Genomic DNA, 21,975 nt, shown 5'->3' with positions numbered 1-21,975 from the left:
CAGCCCGGGCTAGGCTAGGCCCTCTGGTCCACCGTGGGGTGTGGGCAAAGCTTATCTCACTTTCCATGTGAACTTAGGAGTACATGCCACCATAAGGGGTCTTGATAACTTTGAGAATTATGGAATGTCCTCATTCTCCATTCATTTTCCACTTTGCACACTAACTGCTATGCCCCTTTTGTTTATCTCTGACCATGTATCTCTATGGATGTCTTGGTATCTCTGTTTAGATGTGCTTCTCTGTGTTGGTGTCTGCCTTATTCTCTTTTTCTGTGGGCTTCTCATGGTCTCTGTGTCTCTTTCTCCCTCTCCCACCATTTCATCCAACCTTCTCCCTTTTCTCTTTGGGTAGTTCATATTCTTTGACAAAGGCCAAAGAGTAAATATGTTACCACAGAGTGGAGTGTGAGGGAGGAGGAGCCTGTCAGCAGAATTTTCAGATACTGTTTGTCAAGGTCATATTGCTTTGAGAGCAGTGGAGAATGTCAGCAGAGCTTATAGTGAGTGTCCTCCATCTGGTGCATCTTGTTGTCTGAGGAGGAACTGTAAAATGGGGAGGCCTGCCTGAGAGACCACACCCCAGTGAAAGTGCATAGACAGTAGAGTTGCTGGCTTCTGACTGGACTGGTGAAAGGGCCCTGGAGAGAGTGCTGGAGAATTTGGCAGCATTCCTACATGGACTCCACAATGCCTGCCAGCCAGCCAGTCAGTCCCAGTAGAGGGAGAGACTCTCCTTAGAGAGTAAATGTTGTCTGTAGGGTCCCTGTTTCTTTCTTCAACTAGCTGTTGCACTTTGGGTCAAGTTGTTCTCCATTTGTCCTACATGATGGGCAGAAGCCAGACAAAGCCAGCTGTATCATCAGTGAGTGACTATATGGTCACAAAATTTAGGATCACAGACAGAGCCCCCTGTGGGAATCTGTGGTGTGTGTCTCAGCCTATTGACAGTGATATTCTCAGCTAGGAAGGCCCGAGACACTCTTGGGGGCATATTTACTCAAAGTGAGGCCCACAGGCATTCCCTTGACAGACATGCCTCCACCACCACGAGGAAGCATTGTGGTTGGAACAGCCTTTGTGGTTCTTATTGTTATCACAGGACTTACCTCTGCCACACCATCAGGGAACTTCAGAGCACACAATTTATTATTACTCACAAGCCCTGGAGGGTATATGGCATGCCAGAAGGCCACACAGAAGGTTGTGGACAAAGAGAAGGGTAGGAAGTGTGGACCTGGGGCTCTCTGCCTTTATTAGGGTCCAAGGGTGGAACGTCTAGGGTTTCATGGATTCACTTTTTATTGGCGAATTTAAAGCATATAAAAGTGGGAATCAGGGTGTGGGGAGGGAGAAGCAGGGTCACTCGGGTGGTCTGTTATCTGGAGTCCTCGAGGCCTTTCCAAAGGGGGAACTTCATGGGTGAGGACAGCCTGGTTCCTTATCTAGCTGTGTTGTTAATATCTGTGTTATACAGCTGGCGCTGCATTTATTCGATATGGATGTCTTCGAAATGGATGCCTCAGCACTCAAAAGCTTAGTGTCAGGCACTTACATTAAAATAAAAAAGCTGCATATCAGGCACTTATACCACACAGTCCAATCCCATCAGTTTCTGGATCCCACTGAACCCCACAAAGGGAGCAGGGAATAGAATTTCTAATGAACCACCAAGATGTCTTGAGCAGTGCTGTCCCTCCCCTCTTATTCTATGTCCCTCCCATACTCAGGCCAGGAGAGAATACAAAGCTGAACCACCTGGTGCAAGGACTCTGAGGGCACACGTCCATTTCTTCATCTTAGAGGGGTCATAAGGCCCAGAGGAGTGCAAATTATGACTCCATGTCACCGAGTGAGTGAGTGTCTGAGATAAAGGTAAGAGGGAAAGGAGTATCTGAGTTCTTGTCAGAGGTCACTATGGAACCTTCTGATATTGGTGTGAATATATCTTACTATGGAGTTGCAGGTAGGGAGGAATAGTGCACACAAAGGGGATGAAGGTGATGTCCATAGTGGGGACAGAAGCTAGGGACCCACAGAGACTAAATGTCCAAATGGCTCCCAGTGCCCCAGGGAAGGCTGAATTCTTCTCTAAATTTTCTTGAAAGTAAATGAAAACTCAGAATTTCTAGTTGTTCTATCTATTCTTCCTTGCCTAATTTCAAGTCCCACCCAAGGGTCTCACTTTTCAAGCAGATGAGATGAAATTTATGTCTTGGGGGCCTAGGATGAATGACCTCTTTTGCCCCTTCCTTACTCAATTTCTTGAAGAAGGCTGAGTAAGGATCCATGTGGATCTTTGCCCTCCTTCCCTTATCTCCTCTCACGGATGGTCAGTCATGGTGCCCTCCCTCTACCTCAGCCACACTTCTATTCTAGCACCAATCTGCTGGTCAGAATGAGGGACTCCAAGGGGTACCAAGGTAGATGGCCTCTACCTGGAGATTTCTGCTTGTAATTAGGCCAAGACGTTGATCAAGCTTCCTGTGCTTGGCTTTCTGTGTTGTTTTCTGTGCCTCTAAGTGTGCTACTGAGTTTCGTGTTTGTTTCCTCAAATAAACCCTGAGCTCCACTGAACAGGTCTGTGTCTAGGACCTAGTGTTTAGAACATTAATAGGGCCAGAATAAACACTCGGTGCAGACTACTAGATGAGCAAGGTAGCTATGTGGATAGATGGATGGCTCATAGTATGATGAATGGGAATACAGTTGGAAGAATACAAAGGATGAGTGAGGGTATCATGGATATTTGGGTGCATGAATGCCTGAACATGGCTGGGGGGATGAATGGCTGGGTGAATAAATGGATTGGATTGAACATAAGTATGGATAGGTTAGTAATGGGACAAACGGGTAATTGATGGAAACTCTGAATGGCAGGTAAATGAGTGAATTGTTAGGTGGATGGAGGGGAGATGGGTGTAGAAATGATGGAGACCTATGTTGACAGGTATGAGAGAATGTGTTTGTATGAAAGATGAGTAAAGGCTAGATATAAAACAGGCAGCTGGATATGTAGAAAGAAGGTGGGTGAGAAGGGTAAGTGGGTGGATATATGAGTGAGAGAATGGGTGGAAAGATCAATAAGTTTAAAGGTATTTCAATGCAAGCTAGGTGAGCGGATGGATAGGTGGTAAATGCTTTGAATGATTGGTGGATAGTGTGGGTGGGGTGGAAACATGAGCATATTGAAGAAAACATTAAACAAAGTTAAAGACAAAAAAAGAATTATGTACAAAATCAGTTATACTACTTTAAGGTAATACATTTGAAAATAGAGAGAAAATGGATCAATTTTAGCAACATATAAAAGACCGAAATTTACGGAGGAGGAGATAGAGAGCCTATATACACTGTAAGGTAAAGTACAAGAAAAAAATTAGTAAAAATAGGGTTGCCCAGGTGGCTCAGTTGGTTCAACACCTGACTCTTGATTTTGGTTCAGGTCATGATCTCACAGTTTGTGGGATCAAGCCCTGTGTTGGGCTCCAGGCTGAGTGTGGAGCCTGCTGGGGATTCTCCCTCTCTCTCTCTTCCTCTCTCTCTCTCTGCCTTTCCCCTGCTTGTGCTCACTCTCTCTCTCAAAATAAAGAAATAAACATTAAAAATTTATAAAAAATTATTTCAAATATACCACTATAGAAGAAACCTTACCTAGTTGCTTTTGGAGCTCAATTTTGTGTAGCCCTAAAAAATAGAGAATATTATTAAAATATTATTATGGAAATTTTTATTTAAAATATTACAGACCATAGGTGGTGCCTGGCTGCTCAGTAGGTAGAGTGTGCAACTCTTGATTTCAGGGTCATGAATTCATGCCCCACATTTTGGGCATATATATTACTTGAAAGAAAATAAAAATAAATTGAGATATTAAAATATTACAAATCATAGGAAAAATAAGTAACCTCCCAATTAGTTTTCCATGGTAGTTTGTTGAAAGTAATATGATTCCAATAGCAAAACATACAAAAGTAATAGGCCTATTTTTCTCTTGATTGTTGATGTGAAATTTCTGAATAAACTATTTGCTTAAAGTACCTTCGGCGTATTAATAGAAGTATACCCTCAATATGCTTAAGGTCAGTCCTGGAATGCAAGGATGGTTCAACATATGGAAATTTAATAATATAAGTTCTTATACTAACAAATTAGAAGAGAAAATTATTACATGATTAGATGCTTAAAGTGTATTTGATAAAATTCCACAGTAATATCCAATAACAATAGTAAATGTATAAAAAGAAAACCATCCAAGTGCAGTAAAATCTATTTATCCCAAAGCCCACAACAAATGACATTTCATACTGCAGGAGACACTGATTTTAAGATAAAGAACCAGACAGGGATAGATGTCATTACCTTTATTTTCAACATTATTTCAGAGGCTCTACATGATACAAAAAGACAAGAAAACAAAGTCATGACATTGGGAAATGAGAGTCAAATTACTCATCATTTTCAGATATGATTATATATAAAATATAAGTAAACTCATTAAATATTGTTATACTTTTTTTTCCCAACAACAATTTTTAAAATTGTCTCAAATGCTTTGTTTTAATCAAGAATATTTTCTTAGAACCTGTCGTGTTTTTTTTCCATTTCATTGCTTCTAAATATACTATTGTTTTTGCTTCACAAATGATATTTCTGAATCCATTCTTCATATTTTAATCCAACCTCATTTATTTATTTTTTTGTTTTTTATTTAAGTCCAAGTTAGTTAACATGTAGTCTAATAATGATTTCATGAATAGAATTTAGTGATTCATCACTTACATGTAACACCCAGAGCTCATCCCAGCAAGTGCTCTCCTTAAAGTCCATCACCCATTTAGCCCATCCGCCTACCCAACATCCCTCCAGCAACCCTCAGTTTCTTTTCTGTATTTAAGAGTTTTTTATGGTTTGTTTCCCCTCTCTTTTTTTCAATCTTATTTTTGCTTCCCTTCCTCTATGTTCATCCCTTTTGTTTCTTAAATTCCACATATGAGTGAAATCATATGATATCTTTTTCTGACTTATTTCACTTAGATTAATACACTCTAGTTCCATCACATTGTTGCAAATGGCAATATTTCATTCTTTTTGATCACCAAGTAATATTACAGTGTGTGTGTGTGTGTACACACACCACTTGTATGTGTATCTATGTATACCACATCTTCTTTATCCATTCATCAGTTGGTGGACATTTGGGCTCTTTTCATAATTTGGCTATTGTTGATAGTGCTGCTATAAACATTAGGGTGCATGTGCTCCTTAGAATCAGCACTTTTGTATCCTTTGGATAAATACCTAGCAGTGCAATTGTTAGGTTGTAGGGTAGTTCTATTTTTAACTTTTTGAGGAACCCCCATATTATTTTCCAGAGTGGCTGCACCAGTTTGCATTCCCATCAGCAGTGCAAAGGAGTTCCCCTTTCTTAACATTCTCACCAACATGGTTGTTTTCTGAGTTGTTAATGTTAGCCATTCTGACTGGCGTGAGGTGGCATCTCATTGTGGTTTTGATTTGTATTTCTCTGGTGATGAGTGATGTTGAGCATCTTTTTATGTGTCTGTTAGCCATTTGAATGTCTTCTTAAAAAATTTTTTAACGTTGATTTATTTTTGAGAGAGACAGAGACAGAATGCGAGTGGGTTAGGGGCAGAGAGAGAGGGAGACACAGAAGCAGAAGCAGGCTCCAGGCTCTGAGCTGTCAGCACAGAGCCTGACGCGGGACTCGAACTCAAGAGCTGTGAGATCATAACCTGAGCCGAAGTTGGACGCTCAACCAACCAAGCCACCCAAGTGCCCCTGAATGTCTTGTTTGGAAAAGTGTCTACTCATGTCTTCTGCCCATGTCTTAGCTGGATTATTTGTTTTTTGGGGGGAGGGGTGTTGAGTTTGGTAATTTCTTTATAGATTTTGGATACTAACCCTTTACCTGATATGTCTTTTGCAAATATCTTCTCCCATTCTGTCAGTTGCCTTATAGTTTTGCTGATTGTTTCCTTCACTGTGCAGAAGCTTTTTATCTTGATGAGGCACCAATAGTTCATTTTTGCTTTTGTTTCCCTTGCCTCTGAAGACATTTCAAGTAAGAAGTTGCTGCGGCTGAGGTCAAAGAATTTGCTGCCTGTGTTCTCCTCTAGGATTTTGATGGTTTCCTGTCTTAAATTTAGGTCTTTCATCCATTTGAGTTTATTTTTGTGTATGGTATAAGAAAGTGGTCCAGGTTCATTCTTCTGCACGTCTGTCCAGTTGTCCCAACACCATTTGCTGAAGAGACTGTCTTTTTTCCATTGGATATTCTTTCCTGTTTTGTCAAAGATTAGTTGGCCAGATATTTGTGGGTCCATTTCTGGATGCAAAAATTCCCAACAAGATATTACCAAACCAGGTCCAATAATACATTAAAAGAATTATTCACCACAATAAAGTGGGATTTATTCCTGGGATTCAGGGCTGGTGCAGTATCCACAAATCAATCAATGTGATACATCACATTAATAAAAGAAAGGATAAGGACTACATGATCCTCTCAATAGATACAGAAAAAGCATTTGACAAGATAGAGCATCCTTTCTTGATAAAAACCCTCAAGAAAGTAGGGATAGAAGGAACATACATCAAGATCATAAAGGCCATAAATGAAAGACCCACAGTTAATATCACCCTCAATGGGGGGAAAGGGAGAGCTTTCCCCTAAGGTCAGGAACATGACGAGGATGTCCATTCCCACCACTGTTATTCAACATAGTGTTGGAAGTCCTAGCCTCAGCAACAAACAACAAAAAGAAACAAAAGGCATCCAAATTAGCAAGGAGGAAGTCAAACCTTCATTTTTCACAGACAACATGATACTCTACATGGAAAACCCAAAGACTCCACCAAAAAACTGCTAGAACTGATTACATGAATTCAGCAAAGTTGTAGGATATAAAATCAACACACAAAAATCAGTTGCATTTATATACACCAATAATGAAGCAGCAGAAAGAGAAATCTAGGAATCAATCCCATTTACAGTTGCACCAAAACCCATAAAATACCTAGGAATAAACCTAAGAGGTAAAAGATCTATACGTGAAAAACTAGAAAGCTTATGAAAGAAATTGAAGATGCAAAATAAATAGGAAAACATTCCATGCTCTTGAGTTGGAAGAACAAATATTATTAAATTGTCAATACTACCCAAAGCAATCAACATATTCAATGCAATCTCTATCAAAATAACATCAGCATTCTTCACAGAGGTAGAACAAACAATTCTAAAATTTGTATGGAACAAGAAAAGACCCCAAATATCCAAAGTATTATTGAAGAAAACCAAAGCTGGAGGCATCGCAGTTCCAGACTTCAAGCTGTATTACAAAGCTGTAATCATCAAGACAGTATGGTACTGGCACAAAAACAGACACATAGATCAATGGAATAAAATATTGTTATACTTCTTAAGACAGCTTGGCAAGGTTTCCACTTACTATTCATTTTTGAGGTTCCAGGCACTTCAATCCACAATGTGAACAGCACTTCTGTGACACTGGGCAATCATTATCCTGAAGGCACTTGGGTCTATCAAATGTGGAACACACCACAGGCTTGTGTGGGCAGAAACCTGATTTGGCTTTATGGGATAAAATAAGACACTTGATCTTGAAATACTTGATTATAGTTTGAGACAAAGTTGGGAGATTTGGGGAACCCTAAACAGGCTTTCTTCTGATGAAGTCTCTTACCCTTCCCCCTAGAGTAACAATAGATTGTACAAGGCAGAGTATCAACTTTCTATGGCTAATAATTTGAGGAGTATCAAAAAGGCTTGACATCTCTGAGTTACAAAATCTGATAGGATTCCTGCTGGCCCTCAAAGAGCTAATGGATTTATTTGGGTTATCTGATCCCAGATTACCAGAGATAAAAGGAATATGGGAGAGAACCCAGAACTTCCTTTTTAAATATAAACTGTACAAATTGAGGATCATGTAGGGAAAATGAGTTGTCTACAGCCATAATGAAAATGAGTAGAAGAGTTGAAGTCAGTTGAAAGGACTTGGATGTCTTCCACCATACTGTGCTGTACCTCAAAACACTAGCAATCTCTGGGACAAGACTATACTAACTCAGCACTACATGAAGGAGTGAGACCTAACCTCAGAAACTACAGAGTTCACTTCTGCCCCAACAAAATTTTGCTGCCAATCATTACTCCAGCATACCTACAGGATGTGGATATGCTCTACATGCTCTGAAGTTCTGCGCAGACATAAGGGATTATTAGGGATGTACCTAATGGTTATCATTTCTTTTTGTACAAGTAAGTGGGTATTGTCACCTGTCAGCCATTGAAGATGCGACTTAGAATAAATAAGTTCTCATGGGGAAAAATAGGGAGTGATACTATGCATGATTGTCTTTGAAGCCTAGCAAATAAGTTTCCTGAGATCAGCACGACAACACAAGAGCAGTGATTGGGCATTAAAAAAGGAAAAGTTCCCAAGAGACCCCTAAGGTCAACTGAAGGGGTATCTCCTATTCCATGGGACAACATGACATCCTTAGCATATGCCCCGGAGACTTTGGGAGGTATACCCCCAGTCCTCACCTGTCCAGGCCATGGCACAAACAAAGCCACACATGGATTCACAACATTTGTCACTTTGGGGGCAATCGATGTCACTCTTACACAGAGATGAACACTCCATACGGTTCTTGAAAGGGAAGAGTGGGCAATGTCCTTTCTTGACTAAAACAAGAGCAGATGTGAGTTCTCTCAAACCCCAGCCCATCTCACTGTTTTAAACAGCTTTCCCTTCCCCTCCAAACTAGTATCTCTTTCTGTCACTTGGTTCACTCTACCCTGATGACCTCTGGTAGGCTGTGAAGGAATGTAATGCCTCACCATCTCCTGGGATGTAGTAGAAAGAGAGTAAGGCTGGGTGTTTGAAGCCCCAGGTGAGAAGATGACTCCCCAGACCAGGGTGGCAGCTGTTGATGTGGTAAGAAGTGGTCAGATTCTGGATCTATTTTCAAGGTAGATCTAAAATGATTTCCTAATGCAATGGATGTGGATTGAGAAAGCGCAATGCTGATTCATCAAGGGTTACTTAGAAGTTTGTTTTGTTTTGTTTTGTTTTGTTTTTTCAACCAAGCTGGAGAGAAGTATGGACAGAGCAGGTTTGAGATGGGAGAGCAAAGATGAGTGGTTCTTAAACAAATGAAGTGTGAGATGTTTTTGAGATCCTGATGGAGGAGAAGACAAGGCAGTTGGAGTTTGGGAATCAGATTCAGGCTGGAGATACAACTGTGTGAGTCACTAGGGTAGAGATGGTATTGAAATGAATTCTTTAGAATTTTGTTCATGTTTTCTGTTGTCCTTATCTGATTGCAAATTCTATGAGGGTAGGAGGTGCTTCCTTTCTCCTTCCCCTCCACCTTCTTCTTCTCTTTCCTTCTCTTTCTACCTCTTCTTCCTCTTCCTGTTTTCCTTCTCCTCCCTCTTCCTCTTCTTCCTCCTACTGCTTGTCTTCCTCCTCCTCCTCTTTCTTCTCTTTCTCCTTCTTCTTCTTCTCCCCCTTCTCCCCTTTTTCCTTCTCCTCCTCGTCCTTCTTCTTCTTCCTCAGGTCAGATTCTAACAGACCATGGTGTGTTTGACTCTCAAAACTATTGTTAGGTTCTTTCTGAGGTCTAAACATAAATTTCCCCCAAACCAGCTTAAACCAATTTCCCTGGCCTCTTCTTCTGGTTTCTGAGAGAGAGCCAATGTCTAGTTTATAGTGCCATAATTCCTTACAGCCTCCCACAAAGGGTCAGGCCACAAGGTTGCCTTGGCCATTCAGGCTCACTAGGCCTATAGAATTAAAATTTCAGATCTACCCCTGACCCACTGTGAATCCTTGGGCAACTAAATTTACCTCTCTGTTTTCTTGTCTGTAAAATGGGGGTGATGGTATACATTTCAGCCTGCATTGCAGAATCTGAGGTCAAAGTTCTAGTGCTGCTTTGTAAAGTCACACAGTGCTGTGCATTTTGAACACCAACGGCCACCACCTCAATTATTACCATTTAGCAAACCGACACTACTGAACAGCCATCATGTCAAATATTTGTGTCCTGATCACATATAATCATACCAACAACTCAGCAATGACTTTTGTTATTCCAGTATTATGGGGGAGGGAACTGAAACTCAAACAGGTGAAGAAATTTGCAGTAAGTGAGAAAAGGGAGATTTTTATCTACATCATTTGTCACTTAAGCTCTGTAAGACACTGTCTCCCAACATTACTGCTAATGGTCATTATAGTAAGGAATTAATCCACAGCCCTCACCTTCACTCCACCCTATTCTTCACCTACTCCATGCTGTATCCCTACTTCTTGGGAAACCAGAGCTGACCTGCTTATGTTTCATTTTTGAGTAAGTACTTAGGTAACACTCAACAGGTATGTGCACTATCTCAGTTTCCTGGCACAACAACTCCATCAGGTCAATACTATCACGACCCCCCATTTTGTAGACAAGAAAACTGAAGCTCATGGAAACAGGAAACTGACCCAAGACCACCTGTTCAGTGAATGATTGAGCTAAGAGTTGAACAAAACATTTTAACCTTAAAGCCTGAGCATATGAATATTCTGATGTACTATTTCCAGTTACACTAGGCCCTCAGATGGCCAGGCATATAAGTCTTACCAATTAATGTGCAAGCCATTATGCAGTGTTCCTTGCTGATGAAGTTGTTAGCATTCCCATAGCAGCCTCCATAGGTAAAGGGTTTGCAGAGGTGATGTTTATTGTCAAAATACCAGTGCATGATATTACTGTTACAGTTTCCTTGGTCTGAGGGTAGCATGCAGGGTTCTGAGGGCAGGAAACAAAGAGGGAAGAACATAAAGGGTAGCATAAACAAAGAAGGGTTCAGGCCCTCACCTTTGTGCAGTTCTTGGTATTAGATCCAAGTGATTAGGAGACCATCATCAATAAAATTTCTAGCCTAGCTCTACTACAAATACTCTATGTTGCATTGAATCTCTGAGCATCATTCACACCTTTCAAAAGTCATAGTGAAAAGCATATGAGGTGCTTTGGAGCTGATCTTTCTTCTCTACTGCCTGAGCTTTGGGAGGACAAGACTTGTTCAATGACTATATCCAAAGTGCCTAACAAAGTGCCTGGCACATAGATAGAATGAAACATCAAGAAGGAAAAAAAAAAAAAAACCAATCTCTCATGTTTGGAAATTGATCAGAGCTCACAGCTGAGCCATGGTGTGCCCCTGTCAGATATTAACCAGCTCACCAGACAGCTACATCAAACAAGGTCACTCTGGGACCATGATAAAGGGAGACCAAAAACAGTAATTGTGAAAGCCACAGAATACCCAACATCTATGAGTGATTTATGTTTCTCTACATTATGGCTTTATCCTCAGTCTAGCCTCCCTTCTCTGTAGATAAGATCACATGAGATAATCATAAAATTGCCCCACTTTCTGACAACACCCCATATAGACCAAATCCACCCCTGCAAATTACTCAGTCAAAGCCTCAATCCCATAGTAGATTCTTTCCAACAGCTTCTTACTGAGATCTCTCAGGTTGTCTATGGTGAACATTCTCCCTCACTGCAATGAGTAGTAAATCCAACTTGTTCAAATACATATGTGTTCCTGGTGGTCTTTGGCCAAAGGACACTAACAGTAGATATTTTTTGAGTGAATAAATGGATATCTATATCTATATCTATAATGCACAATTTCCTCTTATGAGATTCTCTATACTTTGAGTTACCAGAAAACCTCTTTGAAGGCCAAAGAGTCCAAAAATAAGACCAGCATCTAACCTGACTGGGGTTTACATTTACCACAGTGGCAACAATAGCCTCTTGACACACAGGAAGCATACGACAAGTATTAGTTATTTGTGAATGCTTGAATGTTGAACCAGGAAGACTAACGTCAATATTATCCAGTTGCCATCCACCATGCTTAGACTCATTGTTTGTACTTGAGGGTTGGAATATAATTAGAAAAAGAGAAAATCATGAGCCCTGGCCTCTTTGTCCTACCATTCAAGGGAATCATTCAGCAAGTTCTAGACGGGGCAGGAAGTAAGACACCTCAAAAGGCCCTCAGCCTTGGTGCCACTACCTTGGAGTGGATCCATGCACTTCTTCCCACAGGCAAATGAGCAGCACTTCATCTGTTCCACGCAGTGCCCATCAGTTTGGCACCAATCTGGAACTTTAGTTTCACAGGTGATCCTCTCATGGGGGCACACTCCTGGTTTCTCTGCAAGAGAACAATGTCCACATTCACATCCCTTGAGAGTTTCAGCTCTCCCCCCCCCCCCACATTGGCAAAGGGGAATAGTGACATTCCCTCAGCCCTCTCCTCTACCTTCCATCCTCAGTGCTTGCTTTGCTTATCTTATGGGCTGGGTCTGCCTCTCACCACTTGTAGCTCATTTAGATTGATCTGAATCAGGAAACTGTGTTTCCTGGAAGAAGGAAAGGGAAGGGAAGCATCTCAGATTCTACAGCAGGGAGTTAAATAGGGACCAGGAGCCTTACCTTAAGTTTGGGAACTTCTCTCTCCTCTTAAAACTTAATATTTTACTGTCTAATCCCTCTGCCTCCAGTATCTCAGTTGACAGGGAAATTAGTGAGGAGTGGTGTAAATATCATGGAAATAGGAATATTGTGGTCGCGATACCCGATTTGGGCCCCTGACTCCTTGTGAGCTCGAGAACAACCTGAGTTCCACTATGTAACTTCACAGTTATCTTTAAAGTGGGCAGGAATGGTGCAGCGAGAGGAGCACTATAAGACAGACCTGGCGTGGGAGCCTGACTCCAACATGACTAGCTAAGTTATCTTGGAGAAAAAAGTCTTCCTTCTGAGTCCTAAGCTTTCCACCTATAAAATGAGAATTTCAATCTCTTCCTTACAGTCTGCTTATAAGAATTAAGGAAGATGATGTCCGTAATGCACTCATCACAGTACCTGGCACATGGGAACAGCGTGGCAGATATGGGATTGCTTCCTCCCTTTGTAGGGTTAAACATGGCTGCCTCATATCCATCCCGGTAGGAAGCAGAATCTTAAAGTTGCACCCCCCAGATTCCCATCCTCTGGTTATTGAATTAAACATGAATTTAGGTACTGCTGCGGAGAAATTTCATAGATGGGAGCAAAGTCCCAAATTAATTGACCTTAAAATACAGAGATTATCTGAGTGGGCCAGACCGAAGCTGTCGAGTCCTTTAAAAAGGAGGGGTTTTCCCCTGATTAACAGAGAAGAGGTAAGAGAGATTCGAAGGGTGAGAGGAATCTAACATGCTATTAGTAGCTTTGAGGATGGAAGAAGCTAATTGCCCTGGACTAAGGGTGGCCTCTGGAAGCAACCTCAATAGTGCAACTGCTACAGCTAGTAAGCATGGACGAGGTCCCTGGGTCCCAGATGGAAACTGCAGCTTTGGCTGACACCTGGATGTCAGCCTGGTGACAACCTGAACAGAGACAGAACCTGAGCCAGACACACCACACCAGACTTCTGAACTACAGGTAGTGTGTTACACAGCCAGAGATAGCCACTGCCCTGTGCCGGGGGCAATGAGGCTCTAAACTGAGCATCCCTCCAGTGAGATCTACTGGAGAAGCATGATCCTTTTGGATACCACTGACTTGGAATTATAGAAGTTCAGCATTGGAAAGACCATATTTATCATTAGTATCACCCTCTTACTTTCTTAGGTTAAAAAATATGAGGTCAGATGAGAAAATATAGTGGATGAAGGATGAATTGAAATTGTTAGTACTTTCCAGTTATATTTCTTAGCCTTCATACCACCCTTCATGCACCCTCCAAGGATGCCCTGAGGCTGAGTATATGGTTCCTAATGTCGAGTTGTGTATTGAAAACACCTGTGCATCTTTTAGAAAATATAGACCATGTCCTGAATCAGAATCTCAAGAAAGTGAAGCCGAGGGACTCAACTGTTTAAAAGTGCCACTGGTGACACCGAAGCAGTTAGGCATCATGATGTAGGCTACTACTTGGGAATCCCTGTTCGAGGTTTGGGCACAGCGAGAGCAAAGCAAATCAAAGAGGGACACATCCAAAGAGGTAAAAAGGCACAGAAATCTTGGAATTATAAAGACAAATGTCTCCTCACTAGGGTTGACTTTACCCAGGCCCACCTCTCTCCTGCTTCTGGGGGCATTTAAACCTTTCTTGGGTTCTACACTTTAGCTTCTTCCCCCTCTGTCAGCTTCAGCTCCCACTTAGAATCCTCCTCCCTCCCAGCCAGCCTTCTCCAGCCACTTAGCTTGTCCATGTGGTCTCCCCTGAAGCACACAAACTGGGGATTCTCTGCAGCTACTGGGAATGCTCCCCAAAGTTTGGGTCTTGCTCTCTGCTGTCATTCCTTGACACATACTTCCCACAGACCACATCCATTCCCACAATGCTTTCTGTGGTTCCCATGCCTTCCTCCTGACCTATCCCCACTTCCCAGCTAAGACACATATCCAACCACCTGGCAACATACACCTGGGTATCTCATAAGACCTCTTTTCCCACATGTACAAAACTGAACTAGCATCTCCCTATGCCTTAGCAGTGCCTCCTTCTCTCTGCTCCCATCTTTATATTGGCATCAATATGCCCCCAGGCTATCAAGAGAACCCTGAGATTCACTCCTCCCTCTCTGTCACCCCAGCATCCTGTCAGACATGGACTCGGGTCAGTTCCTCCTCCTAATCTCTCTCCAAGTCCCATGGCTTCCCCTCTTGGCCACCACTTCCAAGACAGCTCCCGACCTCCGCCCATGTCTCTCTTCCACTTGTGCCACCTCCTCCTCACTGTCCTCTGACCTCAGGTCCTCCCCAGTGTCTGATTCACCTCCAAAAAATTAACTTGGAAAAGATACAAATGAGGCAAAGTTAAGGAAATAATTTGGGGGCTCCAGTCAGGGAAGGATTCAAAGGTCCCAGGGTGGGTGAGCAGGGCTAGTCCTCTGAAGCCACAGTAGAAGTTCCTTCATCCGACATGAGTCCTTGCCTGCTGTCTGACTCTCAGTCCCAGGAAGGCCTCCTGAAGAAGGGGCAGCCGTAGCTTCCCTCAACCCACCTTTGACTCTTTTCATTGGCGATGAAGATGTCTCCTCCAAAGAGAGAGACAGAAGCAGCAGGAACACTACATTCCTTGGGGAGAAGACTGAACTGTGGACAGGAAGGTGCCTGTGTGGGGTGACAAGAGGCGTGGGGATTAGGCACAAGCCAGACAGAGATACAGAGGGTGTGCTGAGAACCATGCAGATGGTCCACACTTCCCTCAGTTCACAGATGAGGAAATCAAGATACACGGTGGGGAAGGGGGTTGTCTGAGGTCACGTGGAGAGTACGGCAGGCCCTTCGAGCCCAGAACCCTCCTGTTGGCCCCACACTCTGTCCCGGCACTGGTCCATGTCCCACCGGGACCCTCGCCCATTGTGTTACTCCTCCATGAGAGGTCACATATCAGTGATCACAGGGATTTGTCTGGAACAGCTGCAGGGCTGGTCTGCCCACTGTCATTCCCAGGGCAACCCCAGACACGAGAGAACACCTTTTTCTTGCTCCACTGATGGCAAGAAACTGATGGTAGGAGACTTTCAGGAGGGCCTGAGATGTCCCATTGGGTCCAGGAGCAAGAAAGTCCCAGATGACCGAGGGTTAACCAAAGGATCCCTCATTTCCTTTCTGTTGTTATCCAAGCCTAGCTTCTGATACTCCTAGAGCACCTCATAAATAGACGACCCTCCCCCACTCACTCAATCCCATTTCCATACGTCTCTTCCTGGTCCTTATGTACTGTTTCATTTTGTGATGTGAAGAACTGATAAGGCCATACAGTGTTACCTCTCAAACTAAGATGCGTTTTGAGGGGCACTTGTCTGGCTCAGTTGGTTGAGCATCTGACTCTTGATTTTGGCTCAGGTCCTGATTTCACTGTTTGTGAGATTGGTCCCCCGCTGTCTGCGGAGAGAATCCTGCTTGGGATTCTCTCTCTCCCTGCCTCTCTGCCCCTCCCCCACTCGCGGGTGCTCACTCTTTCTCTCTCTCTGTCTCTCTGAAAATAAATAAATAAAGTTAAAGAAATTAAATGAATAAATGCATAAATGCAATCTGAAAACAGCAAGAGAGAAGGGAGGCAGACAGAGGAAGAGAGAAAGAGAGAGACAGAGAACGTCATCATGCCCAGAACGCACCTATATTATTGGTGGAACTTCAGACCTTGCCAGGAGTCCTTTCCAGATCTTCTGAACCATATTACGTGACTGCCTAAGGGGAAAGACTTGTAGCAATTTATCGTTTCCCACCCCCGCCACCAGAATTCTAATCCTGTATCCTCTCTGAATGTTACAGCAATGCCTGGACTGTTCGGAATGGCAATTATGGCCCCAAACTCAGTGACAACTGGTTTTGGGTCCTGGCTTGGTAACTTACTGTTGTAGCTGTATGCGGATCTTCAGTTTCCTCATCTAGGAAATGGAAATGATACACCTACCTGGCAGCTTTGTTGTCACTGTGAGAATTAGATGAGATTGTGTGAGATTACTCCTGAGTGGTATGGAATGGTCAAAAGCAGTGCTTGAGGTTGGACCTGAGTTCACATTGTGGATCCCCCGCTTGCCAGCTATGTGGTCTTGGCTCAGCCACTGAACCTCACTGAGCCTCAGTTTTACTTTTCTTTCTTTCTTCCTTCCTTCCTTCCTTCCTTCCTTCCTTCCTTCCTTCCTTCCTTCCTTCCTTCCTTCCTTCCTTTCTTTCTTGATTTTATTTTTAAGTCTCACCCAATGCTGGGCTTGAACTCACAAACCTGAAATCAAGAGTCGCTCATTCTGCTGACCAAACCAGCCATGCGCCCCCAAGCCTTCGTTTTCTTTAAAGGAAATAGTAACACAACTACTTCATACACATTAGAACAAATTGAAGCATGTGGAAAGCATGGTGACTGGCATATAGTGCTTAATATATTTTAGTCAATAAAAAAATAATTCACTGAATGAAAAAAAAAAGTTATTACCTTTTCAGCTTTTGAGTGTCCTGTAAGACTGTGTATATCATTGCTTTTATCCCCCCAAAAGATTAGCCAAGGCCCTAGGGTGCCTTAAATTCTTGTAATCAAATCACCCTTTTGGTGTGAAGTTTTACACCTGTTAACCCAGTCTTCGGAATTCATTGGTTAGATTAGCCTGTAGTCAGTTAGTAGGAATCAGAGCTCCCAGGGTGGGGGTGCAGGGCGAGATGGAGACCAAAGGTTGCCAAATATAATACAGCACGTCCGGTTAGAATTTCTCATTGAAGTATATCCCATGAAATACAAGGACCATCGTTATACTAAAAATTATTTGGTGTTTATCATTCAACTTTAGTTGGTCAGCTTATATTGTTATTTGCTAAATCTGGCAACTTTAAAACAGAGTGGATTCATTTTGATTTGAGGAGGATCTGTTTGGGCAAGAGACTACAAAACATGGGTCCTATGGGGAATGAGCAAATGCGTGTGGGGGACTTGCCCAGTGGCCCTAGGCAACAGGACAGATGTCGGAGGCATGGGCACTAGAGCGCTGTAGGAACAGCAACGAACCAGGAATGAAGAGACTTTGAAGCCATGCCATTTGGGGCTACTCTTATGTCAGTCTACCCATGTGAAAATGACGAGATTCAACTCAGTCAGTCCTGATCATGCTGGCGCACACGTACCCCTGAGGGCACAGGAAGGTTTTCCAGAGGGTACACAGGCACGGACAGATTTCAGGACATGATGTCCTGCTTCTCAAATTCCGCATTTACTTCTTCCTGAAGTTGGTCTGCCTGAGAAAGAGCCTGCAGTCTGCCTTTCTCCTTTTCTGTCTCGCACAAAGCCCCGTGCTGCTTCCAAACAAGGAGGGGTAGGGACCATACTTCTTACCTATCTCTTGCATGTGTCCAAAGTGTAAAAACTGAGTTACAAACAAAGGAACACTTTGAGAGTGCATTTTCCTGAGGACGCTTCCCAAAGAGCAAAGCAAAAATGTGTGGGTAGGAAATACTAAGAGGTTGGTCAGTACCCTGTTTCTCTCAGGTGACAAAGTCATAGTATGTCACCGTGCCTTTAGCTCCCTCTTCTAGAGTTAGAAATCCCAAGAGTGATGGCACATATCCACAGGGATGTGTATGAAAACATTAATTTCAATTGAAAAATGAAGAAGTCAGCTGTATTGTGGGAGAAAGTGGCCTGATTTGGCCGATTGAGGACTGACTTTGCCAATTAGTGGATTTGTTTAACATTTTCCATAAATAGAGTTAAATCTGTGGCATAATTTTTTTTAATGCTTATTTGTTTATTTTAAGAGACAGAGAGAGAGAGTGAGAGAGAGAGAGGGCCAGGGGGTGGGGTGCAAAGAGAGGAGACAGAGAGAATCCCAGATAGGCTCTGCACTTACAGCTTGGAGCCTGACATGGGGCTCAATCCCACGCGACTATGGCCTGAGACAGAATCAAGAGTGGGATGCTTAACTGAGCCACTAGCTGCTTCCCCCAACTTTAAAATGTATTTAAAGCATGCAATAAGATAAAAGCATTTTATAAAATATACATTATGGAAGGTCTATCAAAGCTAGTAGTATTCAAACTTTCCAGTGCTTACAGTGTATCAGATTAAACAATATGTCTACATAAAAGAGTAACAAGTCTAATTAATAACATTATTGATCATTTGGTAAATACTGGTAAAGCCTTTTTGGTAAACTTTCCAGAAATTGAGAAAGTCACGTGTGATTTGTGATCAGTATCCTAATTCCTAGGAAACAAATTCTTTTCAAGTATAAGGTTTCCAGTTGTATGCCTTGTAAACATAGAAAGGGGATTTAAGTAAGCTTATATGAATATTTAGATTAGATCATTAAAAATAGTTTTTTATTATAGAATATTACATGATTGGAGGGCAATGATCTGGAAGTTTGAAGAACCACGTGACATACCTATAACAAAACTCCTTTTGTTCCCATGCACTTACATATCACCAAGAGATGCATTACCTATAGAATTTTGTTTATCAATAAAATTTTGCCAATCGATAATTTCAATGTATTTACTTATATGGTCACTATTATAATGTTATCGAAGTAACAAATGGAATGAAAAATCAGTCCATAAGAAAACATTTTATTCCTAGAGTCTTATGGTCCCAGGAATTGAAAACTTTACATTTTAATCTATATACATGTGTTTATGGCATAGCAGTATGAAAAGGTCGTGATTAAAAGGCTTTTGAGCATAAGATTATATTGCATTAGATTGTGAGTCTGTGGGGCAATAAGAATGGAAATATGAGTTCTACGAGAAGGAAAAGTGTTTTGAAATGTCCAACTCTTAAAGAAATGCTTTCCATATTTTTTTCTCTTTGTTTTTTAAATTTTTTAAATTTTATTTTTTTAAATTTACATCCAAATTAGTTATCATATAGTACAACAATGATTTCAGGAGATTATATATATATATATATATATATATATATATATATGTATATATATATATATATATATATATTTGATATGAAATTTATTGTCAAATTGGTTTCCATACAACACCCAGTGCTCATCCCAACAGCTGCCCTCCTCAATACCCATCACCCACTTTCCCCTCCCTCCCACCCCCCATCAATCCTCAGTTTATTCTCAGTTTTTGAGAGTCTGTTATAGTTTGGCTCCCTCTCTCTCTAGCTTTTATTTCCCTTCCCCTCCCCATATATATATATATATATATATATATATATATATATATATATATATATTTTAATTTTTTAATGTTTTATTTATTTTTGAGACAGGGAGAGCATGAACAGGGGAGGGTCAGAGAGAGGGAGACACAGAATCCGAAACAGGCTCCAGGCTCTGAGCTGTCAGCACAGAGCCCGACGCGGGGCTCGAACCCACAGACCGCAAGATCGTGACCTGAGCCGAAGTCAGCCATTTAACCGATTGAGCCACCCAGGCGCCCCTCCCCCATATACTTTTTAAGTGGATGATTGTGAGTATCAAATTAGGATGGTATTTTGGATTTGTTTTAAAAGTTATGTTGCAGGGGCACCTGGGTGGCTCAGTCGGTTAAGCGTCGGACTTCAGCTCAGGTCACGATCTCGCGGTCCGTGAGTTCGAGCCCCGCGTCGGGCTCTGTGCTGACAGCTTGGAGCCTGGAGCCTGTTTCAGATTCTGTGTCTCCCTCTCTCTCTGCCCCTCCCCCGTTCATGCTCTCTCTCTCTCTGTCTCAAAAATAAACATTAAAATAAAATAAAATAAAAGTTATGTTGCAGTGTTTAAAATATTAACGTTCACAACATGTTTTCATAATGCATTTGAGATTCCCTCATGTTGTTGTGTGTTGTCTGGACCTTCTTATTGCTGAGTTATGTTTCATCGTATGGAGGCACCACGGGTTGTTTATCCATTCACTAGTTAACGCACACTTGGGTTGTTTCCAGTTTGTGGTGATTATGAATTAACTCCCTACAAACAGTTTCATACAGGTTTTTGTATGAACATAAATTGCCATTTCTCTTGGGCAAGTACCAGGGAGTAGGATTGTTAGGTTATGTGATAAGTATATGGTTACAAGAAACCACCAAAATGTTTTCCAAAGTGGCTGTGCCATCTTGCATTTCCACTAGTAGTACAGGAGAGCTCCACTTGCCTCATATGCTTGCTAGCATTTAAGATTGTAAATGTTTTATTTTAGTCATTCTAATACATGCGTAGTGGTACAATTGTGAGAAATTTTAAGAGATTAAAGTAATTTGCTTGAATTTCTGGGACCATAAGATTCTAAGTCACTTAAAACGATGGTGGAGATATTATTCCTATTTCCCAGCTGTCCCTTTGACAATGTTCCAAACCCAGTGGGCTCCTCATTTCTTGAGCCTGGGTAGTCAGAAGCTTCCCCAGAACCCCATCATTGAACCTACCTCTTTGCCCAGCTTCCCCACATGGCAGAGGTTGCTCTTTGCAGTGAATGGAGGAGCGTTTTGCAACTGAAAGGTCTACAGGTGGTCAGGAGCGAGGGGAACAGTTGAATTTCCAGGTTACCATTTTCAGAAACTACAGGTAAGGCCTCACTATGATTCTATCACATCCCATAACCCCCTACTGCTCCCCCCACTCCCAACCCATGCCGGGAGTACACCCAGCCTCAGGTCCCACTTCCATGGCTGAGAGCTCCTTCCTCACCTCTTCCTCCTCTCAATGGCACGGCATGTCTCCTGCTTGGCTACTCAACCAACAATGTGCCTTTTGCCTCAGTCACTTGGCAGACCTTGAGGAGGACAATTAGCTCCATGGATCTCCTTCAGACACCTTGTCCCACGCTTGGGCAGAGTAAGCAGATGCTTCCTCCAAAGATGTGATCTTCTACATAACTCCTATCCAGTGATCTACATTCTGATACTGAATCTCGCTAAGTGTGGCATGCAGAGCACTGCCTATCTCCACAGTGTGTTGTTTAAATATCTTAAATCTTTGTAATTTTTTGTCTCTTTGACTGTCAATAATTCGGAACGGTGTGTGGAGGGCTCTCACTACAACGATTTCTCAATTTATGTCTGTAATTGCATCGGTGTTTGTTTAATAGATCTTGATTCTATTGATTTAGGTAAATGCAGACATTCCTGGTGAATGGAATCTTTTATCATTATACAGTGACTCCTCCTCTATCCTGAGAATAAACTCCTCTTACAGTTCTGTATTTCCTGATGTCGATCTAACTATACCATCTCTTTTTTTGTTTGCATTTGCCTCGACTTTTCCTTCATTTTGCTTCAACCTTTCCATGCACTTGTGTTTCATTTTTGAAACAGTGTAAATCTACATTTAAAAAACCTACATTTAAAAATCTACAATCTTTACCTATTAATTGATGTTTATGGGATTTAATGACATGTGGGTTCATTTCTACAATCTTATTTTGAGT

At 42.0% G+C, this 21,975-nt stretch overlaps 1 protein-coding gene across 1 annotated transcript; it reads right to left on the bottom strand.

The window, feature by feature from the left end:
• Nucleotides 1–4,363: 4,363 nt before the first annotated feature.
• On the bottom strand, nucleotides 4,364–15,841 carry WFDC8 (WAP four-disulfide core domain 8). The gene is made up of 5 exons (XM_027070208.2): nucleotides 15,119–15,841; nucleotides 12,137–12,277; nucleotides 10,681–10,848; nucleotides 8,591–8,731; nucleotides 4,364–7,612 (listed from the first exon to the last, which is right to left on the bottom strand). The coding sequence occupies exons 1-5, from the start codon at nucleotides 15,300–15,302 to the stop codon at nucleotides 7,473–7,475; spliced, it is 774 nt and encodes a 257-aa protein (XP_026926009.1). The 5' UTR covers nucleotides 15,303–15,841; the 3' UTR covers nucleotides 4,364–7,472.
• Nucleotides 15,842–21,975: the final 6,134 nt, after the last annotated feature.

Source organism: Acinonyx jubatus, chromosome A3 (assembly GCF_027475565.1).
Source record: "Acinonyx jubatus isolate Ajub_Pintada_27869175 chromosome A3, VMU_Ajub_asm_v1.0, whole genome shotgun sequence".
In the NCBI taxonomy this organism is placed as follows: domain Eukaryota; kingdom Metazoa; phylum Chordata; class Mammalia; order Carnivora; family Felidae; genus Acinonyx; species Acinonyx jubatus.
The sequence above is the reverse complement of the archived record's forward strand: the minus strand, read 5'-3'. Positions and strand labels throughout refer to the sequence as shown.